General features: G+C 52.5%; 1 protein-coding gene across 1 annotated transcript; it reads right to left on the bottom strand.

Moving 5' to 3' along the window:
- Positions 1-373: 373 nt before the first annotated feature.
- On the bottom strand, positions 374-7,902 carry TICAM1 (TIR domain containing adaptor molecule 1). Its single transcript, XM_081076113.1, has 2 exons — positions 7,753-7,902; positions 374-2,872 (listed from the first exon to the last, which is right to left on the bottom strand). The coding sequence occupies exon 2, from the start codon at positions 2,727-2,729 to the stop codon at positions 684-686; it is 2,046 nt and encodes a 681-aa protein (XP_080932239.1). The 5' UTR covers positions 2,730-2,872; positions 7,753-7,902; the 3' UTR covers positions 374-683.
- Between the last annotated feature and the right edge of the window lie 3,595 nt (positions 7,903-11,497).

Raw genomic sequence — 11,497 nt, 5'->3', positions numbered from 1 at the left:
ACTGCTCAGATGAGAAAGCAGAGGCTCAGAGAGGTGAAGACACTTGCCCCAAAAGGCATCAAGGCAGACCCGCCCCACTCACCGTCCCCCCACCTCCCCACCCCCCGTGTGTTTTCTCTCCACTTCCTCTGGTATCTGAACCACTCTTAGCAAAGCAAATGGCCCACTGGAAGACTACATTTCCCAGTTTCCCTTGGGGCTGGAGAGGAGCTATGTGACTATGTTCTGGCCAATGAATGAGTGCAACTTCTGGTTCATGCTATTCAACGGGAGACAAGAGCTTGTCCCTTCCAGTTCCCCTTTTTGGGAATAGCAGCCACATTTTTATCTTAACAAATTGCTAAGCAGAGGTCTGCGAGAGGAGAACGGCATTAAAGAAGCATTCAATAAATATTTATTATAATTAAAATACCATACTAATATCCCCCAGCCCATTCCCCACCATCACCATCCAGGGAGAGTGAGAGAGATTGTAAATACCACGTCCAATTCTGGCCTCCCTGAGGACTGGACAGTCATTGGGGCCCATTTTGCATGATTTCCAAAGACATGAAGGTGTCCCCAGCCATGCCCTGAAAATAACAGGTGACCCCATGTTCTACTGCTTCCCTTGGAGATGGGGGCTCTCCAAGGCCCAAAGCAAAGGGGGTCTGAGGTCAAGGTCATCAGGCTGCATCATTTGGTCATTCTGCTTCCTGTGTCTTGTCCTCAGGCGCCTGGGTCCCTCTCTGGTTCCACATATGGTTGTTGAGCCCCAGCTGCACCATTTGTGCATGGTGGATAATGAGGGGCTGCAGCCCAGGGCTCTGAGGGGTCACAGGTGAGACCTGCGGGAAGGCCGATGGCTGCGGGAAGGCCGCTGGGTGGCTGCCAGCCAGCCATGGAGGCTGGTGCAGTGGCTGATGGCCAGGCCAGGTAGGAAAGGGTGGCTGGGCTCTCGGGGGCCTTTGGCCCCCATAAGGCACCTGAGCCCCAAGGGTCATGTGGCTCCTGAAAGCTGCCTGGAGGTTCTCCATCTGCTCCTGCCAGGACAAGCAGCTCTGGACGTAGGCTGAGTACGCGGCACTCCACGCGGCCGCCTGCTGCCGCTCAGCCTCCAGCTGTTGGCGCTGGTCCCGAAGGGCCCGAGCGTCCTGTTCCTTCCTCCAGTTGGCCTTGTAGGCCCGCAGTGTCCGGGGCTTGAAAGTGTTGGCCACCTTCCTGGCGAAGATCGGGGAGTGCTCGTCCAGCCACACCAGGCTGCTGAGCAGGCTGCACGCGTCGGGGCTGAGCTGAGCCAGCGAGCTCTCCAGGGGCAGGAAAGGGACCACGCAGTCTTGCCGTCCGTGCTGCGTGAGGCTCTGCATCAGCGACTGGTTCACTTGGTGCAGGCTTAGGCGACAGTCGGAGTTGGCCGTGAGCAGCACGATGGTGAAGGCCGAGTGGTCTATGGCGTCCTGCAGGCAGCGCAGCTCACCGCGCCCGGGCACCTGGAAATCCTCGCAGAAGGTGGCTCCATCGGGCACTCCCAGGGCTTCGAGCTTCTCCCGGACACGCAGGGCAATGTGCTCGTCCTCCTTAGCGTGCAGCACCACAAAGTTATAGAATTTCTGCTCCAGTGAGTCTGACATGGGAGGAGGGGGACACGGGCTCGAGGAGGCCGAGGCAGCCGAAGACGGGGGCGGTGGAGGAGGACTGGAAGGGGACGTCTTCGGGGCCAAGGGAGCCGGTGGGCATGGCGGGGCTGTCGAGGAAGTGATGTCTTCTGTGGGAGGTTGTAGTGGCATCTGGTCCTTGCCAGGGCAGGGACTTCTGGAGGGCGAGGGCAGAGATTTGGGGGCTGGTGACACTTCTGTGCATTCCACTGGATAGTGGCTGCCGGTGTCTGGAGCTTCTGACAGGCCAGCAGGGCTTGCATCTAGGGCCACCTCAGGAAGCCTGGGACCTGGGCTGTTTGGTGGCACTGGGGTGTCAGCCATCTCCCCCGATGGCGGCCAGCTCATCTCCTCCGGCTCCTGGCCGCCCTTGGGGACAGGCTCAGGCACTGGGCTGGCCGGGGGCTCATCACACAGCCTGCTGGGCCCATGGGCGCTGCGTTGCAGGCTGAGGAGCGCCATGGTGGGCGACTGGCTAATTTCCAAGTTGCTGGCCAGGGAAGCTGGGCTGCCGGTGGATCTCAGGGAGCACCCTCTGCTCCAGCCCAAAGGGGCCTCAATGGGCTGAGGAAGGCTGTGGGTCCCAGAGGAGGGCGGGAGGCAGCCCAGATCAGAGTGGAGGGGCTGGAAGGCCCCTGGGTCGCCAACGATGTCCCACCCGCACCGGTCCCGGGCCTCCTCTTGGAGCTCCCCAAGCTGGGGGTCCTCCCTCGAGCGGAAAGCCTGAAGGGCCGCCCGGTACGCTACATCCCGCATTGGGGCGGGGCACAGCTTCTCCTCGGCAAGCAGGTGGAACACCCGGGCAACAGTCCAGGACACGTCTGGGGTCTCCTCCGGGGCATTGGCACTGCTGTCCATGCCGGCCCACTGGCGGGCCACAAGCCGGGCCACTGCATCTGCCTTCAGGGCCTCCAGGGAGATCCTGGCCTCGGTCTCCTGGCCCAGCGTCAGAAGCACCATGACATGTAGGAGATCTGCGCCCCGGCAGCCCGGGCGCAGGGTCTTCAGCTTGTGCTTAAGATACAGGAGCTTGTCCTGGCTGGCCGCACCTAGAATGTCAAAGGCGCTGGAGAGAGACAGGTCCACGCAGGCCATGGGCACAGGTGGGTGTGGCCTCCGACAGAGGTGGGACAAGCGCTGGCTGGTGGAGGCATGTTCCACACCAGCTGCCTTCCTGCACACGCGGTGTCCCCTACCCACTCACTGCACCGGGTCTCATGAGGACTACCGGAGCACACCTGCGGAAAGCAGGAACACACCGTTACCACCAGAAAGGGGGCAGCCCTGGGAGGCATCCCAGACACCCCTACCTGCCTGCCTTCTAAGGTCACCGTGACCTATCATATAACAGGGACCTTGGGCAAGATGTGTCACCTCCCCCGACCTCTGTTTCCTCCTCTGCACGAGGACAGCAGCCAACATTTGTTTGCCTGGTGTCACCCAGGAGGTGACAACATTTGCAGACAAAGAAAGTGAATCAGAAAGGTGAAGTTACTTTTGCCCAAAGTCACACAACCAATGAGTGACTGAGTTGGGATTTGAACCCAAGCAGTCTGGTGCCAGAGGTTGTGTGCCTCACCACAAGACTACACTGCCTTTTCGGATAATAATAAGCCCCCTTTGGGGATTGTTTCAGGGAACTGAGTTGTGTTCACGTATGGAAGTTCTGAGTCCATTGACTGGAAGTCAGTAGGTGCTCAATACATGTTTGAAAGGGAAGTAGTGAGCCTCCTCGATGACCCAATGATCCCCAGACCCCGGCATTCACAGCCTCGGGGAGTTCTTCCAACTTTGTGCCAGAGTTGACCTCAGTGAGTGACAGAATATAGCAGAAGTGATGGGGCGTCACTCTTGATATTAGGTTATGAAACACACTGACTGTTCCATTCTAGTACCCACCTGTGGTGAGACCTTCTAGCCTAGAGCAGTGCTTCTCAACTGGAAACAACTCTGTCCCCCCGGGGAACACTGGGTAACATCTGGGAACATTTTTGGTTGTCGTGACTGCAGGGAAAAGTGCCCCTGGCATTCAGTGGGTGGGGCCTGGGACGCTGCTCAACATGCCACAGTGCCCCCCACAGACGATGATCCCGTCCCAAATGTTGCTGGTGCTGAGGTGGAGGGACCCCGGTCTAGACCAAGAGCTGATTCGCTGATCCACCCCCCTTTGCTGATAAATCACAGACTTCATTGTATAAATGATTCAGGATTTTTAACAATTTCATTTTGAGCAGAAGTCGTGTGGTCCCCTGGGGCTCCAGGTGCAAGGTCGGTGATTCCAGGAAAGTCAGACACAGGGCAGAGAGAGCATGGTGGGGGGGCGGGGGGGGGCGCTGGGGGCTGGTGTTAAGCAACAGGGTGTGACTGAGCAGACGACAGGAGTCGAAACATGTGGCGTGGGGGGCAGGGGGTTCGTGCGGAAGGATATAAGGAGGTCAGTGGCTGTCTGGCTGTGTCAAAAATGGAAGCAGCCTGACATGATGAAATGCTAATCAAGAGAGGGCAGAAGCCCAGACGATGGAGCTGACTTCCTAGTGCAGGGCACAGACAACAACAAATAAATGAGGGAAACTCTCAGTATGTCCGCTGTAATGGGGAGAAGCAGGGTCATGAACACCCAGAATCGGGGGTGAGTGTTTGCAATTTTCCACACCGTGAGTGGCTGAGGAAGGCCTCAATGAGAAGAGAGACTGCAACAAGACATAACAATGGGGACAGAGTGACCCATGGGGTCATCTGAGGGAAGAGAGTTCCAGGCAGAGGGAAGGGCCCATGCAAAGGTCCTGGGGCCAGGTGTGTTGGAGGAAAAGCGAGAGGCCCGTGTGGCTGGGGCAGAGCAAATGAGGGGGAGAGAGGGAAGAGAGAAAAGCAGTGAGAGGAGGGGGACAGGTAGTGCAGGGCCATGTGGGCCTCGGGGGGACTTGGGCTTTTACCCCAAGTGAGGGGGCCTCAACAACAAGATCACCTTGGACCTATCCGAATGCAGTGGTCTTGACTTGTGGGTGTTGCTGTGAAAAAAAAACCGGCTCAGCGGAACCATATTTGCTAATATTTGAAGAGAAGCCAGAAATACAGATTTTCAGGAAGCTGCTATGTTTTGCCAAGTTGGCGATCAACTGAAATACTTTTAAGAGACCTTGTGAGCTTAAAAACAAAAGTGGGCCAGTGTGCCATCCATGGAGGAAAACCTCTAAACCTTGTTACATAATAAATACATGAATTGTGTGAGGAAAAGGAAAGGATTTATACATAGTATTCATTCAAGAAGTAATTTTTCAGCTCTGTCATGTAATGGGCACCATTGAACATACCAGGACAGAAAGAAGAAAAACACTAATAGATTCTTCCCTCTTGGAGCTGACAAAGTAGACGGTATGAATTATATATTTTATGTAACATATTATACATAACTCAGAGAAAACAGCATGTGCAAATGCCCTGAGGCAGGACCGTGTCTGGTGTGCTGGAAGAACAGAAAGGAGCTACCTTGTGGCTGGAGCAGAGTGAGAGACTGGGAGAGAGGGAAGAGGGGAGGGCAGGGAGGTGACTGAGCAGGTCGTGCAGGGCTTTGTGGGTTGTAGGGAGGATTTGGGCTTCTACCCAGAGGGAGGTGGGAGCCCTGAAGGGCTGTGGGCAGGGGAGGGGCGGGACCTGACTGGGGCTCACAGGCCAGAGAGACTACTGCAGGGAGTATAGATTGTTGAGGGCAAGGACTGGAGCACGGGAGCTGGGGACCAAGGTGGAGGTGACCCTGGTTCAGGCAATGATGGGGGCTGGACCAGTTGGGTGATCTCGAAGGATGGAAATGGTTGGATCTGTGGATACTTTGGAGACGAAGGGAGCAGGAGAAGGCAAGGAGGACACTTGGGCTTTTGGCATGAATGCCTGAGACTGGGATGATGTGGGAGGAGCTGGTTTGGGGTGGGGAGGGAATAATCAAGGGTTGTTTTAGGCATGATTCCTTTGATCAAGTCTTCCCTGTGCTCCCACCACCTCCCAGCCCTCACCTCCTGCCATTTTCCCCCTCATTCCCTCTGATCCAGCCACAGTTCCTTAAACACCACTTTCCTAGATACACACTCTGTGCTGGATCCTGCCTCAGGGCCTTTGCACCAGCTGTTCCCTCAGCCTAAAACACCCCCAGATATGCAAACAGCTGGCTCCTTCACTTCCTTCAGCTCTCAGCTCAAATGTCACCTCCTCATCAAGGTCAGACCTTGGCTACCTTGCTTAACACTGAACTCTATTCCCCTACACTCCCTGCTTTTTCTTTTCTCCTTTGAAATTCCTGCCACCTGACACTATCAATTTTATTTGCTTATTTGGTTGAATACGCATTATTTCCTACTGGAGTAAGCACCACTAAAACAGGGATTTTCGTCTGTTCACAGCTGTACCTCTGGTGACTCGTACATAGTAGGTACTTAATAAATACTTATTCACTGACTACATCAACGATTGGACAGAACAGCACCTGGCACACAGTAAGTGCTCAAAGAATGTTTCCTGCTTGAATCCTCTCTCCGCAGCAAGACTAATCTGCTCCCACCAGGACTGACACACAGGAGAGCGCAATTCACTCCTTTTGGCTAATAAAGAAATATTACTTGGAATAGTATTCTGCTGTAAGAAAAGATGAAATAGTGCCATTTGCGACAACATGGGTGGTCTTGAGATTATTATGCTAAGCGAAATAAGTCAGAAAAAGTCGAGAACCATATGATTTCACTGGTATATGGGATATAAAACTGAAAACAACAAAGGAACAAGACAAAGAAAGAAACAAACACTCATAGACACAGACAATAGTGTCGTGGTTACCTGAGGGGAAGGGGAAGGGAAAAGGGGGTGGTAGATGAGGGTAAACAGGGTCAAATATATGATGGAAGAAGTGACTCTGGGTGGTGAACACACAATGTGATATATAGATGATGTATTACGGAATTTTACACCTGAAATTATGTAACTTTAGTAACCATTGTCACCCCAATAAACTAATTAAAAAAAAAAAAAAGGAAATGTTACAAGACCTGGAAAGCAAACATAGCCAGACTGCCTCTGAAAAATGTATAGGAAACTGAAGAGGCATTTATTCAACAAGTATTTATTGAGCACCTACTATGTGCAGGTCTCTTCCCAAGCCTGGATCTAAGGAATCTTCCCTCCAAGCCAGTGGGGAAGGTACTGGACGCCTGCCCCCTGCATTTTGCACACACTTCTGTAACCGTTCACAAGTTTTGCTTATTGTCTTGAATGGGGGCTCCATTGAAGGCATGGTCCCTACTGTATGCCCAGCATACCAAACAGGGTCTCCTGGCATACAACAGGGTCTCCTGGCATACAACGTTTGTTGAAGAATGAATGAATGCCCCGTAAGCAGAGAAGGAAACAGAGGCTCAGGCAGTTTGGGAAGCCTGCTGCACCCACACCCCAGACCTCCAGCCTGCTGAGGCACACCGTGATGCCCCCTTCCCTAAGCCCTTGCCTTAACCACAGGGAGAGGGTAGCAATGGGCAGAGGGGGGAAGGGTGTACCCTGCTCATCGCCTGGAGCCACCTGGGCTCCGAGTGGTGCCGGTGCCAGCACCGGGCAGCTCCTGGTGCCAACGCCATGCTCCACGGAAAGGGATGGGGGTGGGGCACTGGCGATTCCCGGAGGCCCCCGGATCTCAGCCGATCCTGGACAGACCGAGGGAAGCGCGCTCCTACCTTGGGAGAGGTCCCCAGGGGCCTCTGGGGAAGGTGGGAATTCCGGCCAGGGGTTGAGGGGAGGGGCGGCGGGGGGGGGGGCGCTCCTGGGGCACAGAAAGCTCCCCGATTTGGGAAGGAATCAGAAACAAGAGGGAGAACTGCGGGGCGCGGGGCTGGGGAGAAATCGGGGAGGTTAGGGGAGATCTGGGGGACTGGGAAGGAATACGGAACGTTGAAGCGGAATCTGGGGTGCAGGAAAGCGATGCGAGGTACGGGAGGTAACGGGGTGGGTGTTGGGAAGACCTGGGTCGCCGGGGCGGGGAGCTGGAGCCCCGAGAGGGGCACGGAACGCTGGGCGGCCCCGGCAGCTGGCCTGGCGCCCCGCCGCTCCCCGCCCCCCCCAGCCGCCCGGGGCGCTGCCCGGTTACCTGGACTCCGAGGTCGGCCCCCGAATCTGTCGCGTCCTCGGGTCCGGGTCTGTGGCCAGACGGCCTCGCGGCGGTGCCCGCGGAGGAGCGAGCGCGGAAGGCGGCGAGCAGACCCGCCCCCGGGGCCTCGGCCTGCCTCTTCCGCGGCCTGGAGGGGAGGAGAGGAGGAAGGTGAGGTCACGCTTTGCCGGCGGGACCGGGAAAGTCCCCGAGGCGCCCCCTGCGTGGCGCCACGCTCCTCCGCTCGGCGGGCAGCGAGTGTGGGCACCTCCCGTGCGCGCTCTGGGGACCACAGCAGGGGACAGGAGGGACAGAGCTCTGCCCTTGGGGGAGGGGGAGTCGGGGGGCACAGTCTAGTGAGAAAGGAACCAATTTAAAATTAGATCGTCTCCATGAGTAATCAGTGCTGTTCAGGAACTAGGGCAAGGCTGGGACAGTGGGGGAAACAACTGAAATTGGGAGGAAGAGGAATCGTCGCTACCCAGGGCGCGTTGGGGAAATCCATGCGGTTGGAAGAGGGCCAGCAAGATGGCATGTCCTGACGCTGCAAACACGACGTTTTAGAATTCAGAGGGGTCCTGGACCCAGAGTGGGCATATCCATGGGGCATAGTTAAGACAGTACCCAGCGCCCGTTATACTTTCAGGAGCCCACGAAAATGTTTCATATCTTTTAAAATCAGAAAAAGAAAAATGAGTAGAATCCAGCCGGGATGACATTCGTCTTTATAACAATGCAGTTGTAGATGTAATTTTTATTTATTTTTTAATGGAGGAAGGGGCCTATGAAATTATGAAAGCCTTTGGGCCCTTTTGTCAACCTGGAGAACAGAGGAGCCTTTTCTCAAAAGACCACTTGTAGATAGATGAATAAAACAAAATACAAGGAGGTTACAAGGATATGTTGAAATGCATTTATTAAAATATATTATTGGATGAATGAAAAACAAAATGTGGTATATCGAGTCGATGGACTATGTATTGTTCAGCCTTAAAAGGAAAGGAAATTCTGACATCTGCTACCACATGGATGAGCCTGGAGGACATGACAGGGAAATAAGCCAGTCACGAGAAGACAAACACTGTGTGATTCCCCTTATGTGAGGTCCCCAGAGGAGTCAGATTCATAGAGACAGGAAGTAGATGGTGGTGCCCGGGGCTGGGGGAGGGAATGGAGTGAGTGTTTAATGGAGACAGAGTGTCAGTTTGGGAAGATGGGAAGTTGGAGATGGATGGTGGGGATGGTTGCACAACAACATGAGTTCACTTAATGCCACTGAGCTGTGCCCCTAAAAATGGTTGAGATGGTAAGTTTTATGTTAAGTATGTTTTACCACAATTTGAAAAACAAAAACAAAAAATACTTGTAAGACAATGACTTTAAAAGTACTCGTAAAATAGGTCTATACTGAAAGAAATAAACACCACCTAGGGATGTACCTTTATCACTATACTAACAAGAGCTAATAGCTACAGTGGTCTTATAGTCGTGGTGTCAGCTGTATTTCGAGCCATCTGCAGCTATGTGATTTGATATGAAAACCTGTGGTTTTTAATTGGGGACAAAGTCACAAGTCCTGCTGTTGCCTTCGTTCATAATTAAGGAAGTGACAAATATCAGTTAGAGTGCGTGAAAGTAAAGATATGCATGTTTTTCCCATCAGTTAATGGACACACTGAATTTCATCATCGGGTGCCCCAAGAGGTTCATGGATCATAAGCCAAAGTTCCCTTAAAAGTTCATGGGAGAGGGATGCAAATGGAAATCATATGGATGCATTCCCCTCTCCCCTCATGGGGGCCCTTACTTACTTAGTGCCTGTCGCTGGTGAGGAAGAAATTGTATTGCGCACCTACTGTGTGCCAGGCATATCTAGGTTCTTGAGATACATCAGGGAGGAAGAAAGAAGTGGTCCCTGCTTTTTTGGCCTCCGGAGCTGGACGGAGAGAGAGCATTAAACCCACCTTCCCATGCCTCTCTTCCTTCCCTCTGTCTCACCATCACCAATTTTTGGTGCCTGTGCCCACACCTAACTCACCTTGAGGGGTCATCTGATCTATGTCTTAACCTTTCCAGGTAAGTTTGAATATCCATTTTATAGGTGAGTAAATTGAGACTCAGAGGAAGTAACAGGGCTGGAGCATCGCAGCTTCCGGGGGAATCCCTAGGCTGCAGATGGAGAAATCTAACCACCTGCAGACAGGTGTGCTTGCCCACCTCCCTTCTTCAATGAAAGAAAGCATTCCAGTTGAGGTCCACGTTCCTATCCAACTTGTCTCCCTCCTGCTCCAGGGAGGGGGCCCTCCACTTGGGTGTCCATTCCTTCAGTTCTGCACACGTATACATGTATCCGTGAATGTGATATTTAGTATTCTTCAGTCTGGTTTGGCTTTTTAATTCACATCCACCAGAAGTCAGCCAAACATTTTTCTGTAAAGGACCAGACAGTAAATACTGTCGCGTTACTGGCTAGACCATCTATGTTAAACTACTCCACGTTACCATTGTAGCTTGAAAACAGTCACAGGTGATACATCAATAGATGAGGGTGGCTGTATGTCAATAAAACTTTATTTACAAAACCAGGCAGTGGGCCAGACAGTGGCTGTACTTCACTGACTCTAGATATAGATGGAATCATTTATTCTGTCGTCGCTAACATTTTTCTATTCCAATATATGTAGCCCAACCTTGTTCTTTCTAAGTGTGTTATGGTTTCACTAAATGTGTTTGTATCACAATTTATATCCCGTCATTGGACAGGCTGGTTGCTTCCACTATTCCCCCAAAACAAGCATCACTACATTGCAAGGCAGTGGTTATGAACACAGTGCAAGGGGGGAAGTTTGAATGCTGGGTTCAAATACTCTGACACTCACTAGCTGTGAGGTGGGGCTGAGGGTGAGCCCTGTGAGTTGTGGCTCAGTTTCCCTTTGTAACATGGAGATAATAGCACCTGTTGACAGGGTTTCTGTAGGGAAGCTGTTGAGAAGGGGAACTTCTGGGACTTCTCCTCCCTTGTGGAGAAGATACGTTCTCACTCTTACTAAATACTGCCAGTTCTCCAAATCAGTGCTCCCTGTTTGTGCTCCCACCAGAAGTGAAAAAGGCTCATTTCCCCCACCCACAAGCAAATGTTACTTTCACTTTGTTAATTTGTGTTTGAAATATAATTCATGGGTGCTAAAGTATATAAATCTTAAATGGACAGTTCACTGGACTTTTGCAGATGTACACACTTCCTGTAGCCAACACCCAAATCAAGATATAGGTCATTTTCAGCCCCCAGAATTCCCTGTCGGCCCCTTCTCCATCATTACTCACTGGGCAATGACTATTCATTGTTTTTCCCTTCATAGTTTAGGTTCACCTATCTTGAAACTTCATTGAAATGGAACCAGAGTATGGATTCTTTTGTGTCTGGCTTCTTTCACTCAGTATCATATACCTGTGAGTTTCCTCCACGTGGTTATGAATATTGGTAATTTATCCTTGTTCCTTGCTGCATTATATTCCACAGTGAATCTGCCCCAATGTGCTTATCTGTTCTCTTCTGAATGCACACTTGGCTTGTGCTCCAGTTGAGGTTATTGAAGCTCTCCAGTGGGTTTGGGGAGTAAACCATAGTCCTCCTGTCACTTCTGTGCCTCAGTTGGGGACAGACATCGTGCTGGTCTGTCCCATCACTCCAGCAGCAAGCATTGGCTTCCTTGTCACCCAGCATTGCCGTTAACATGCACTGCTG

This window comes from Rhinolophus hipposideros (genome assembly GCF_964194185.1).
Source record: "Rhinolophus hipposideros genome assembly, chromosome: 16".
Taxonomy (NCBI): domain Eukaryota; kingdom Metazoa; phylum Chordata; class Mammalia; order Chiroptera; family Rhinolophidae; genus Rhinolophus; species Rhinolophus hipposideros.
This window is presented reverse-complemented; position numbering and strand designations above follow the sequence as displayed.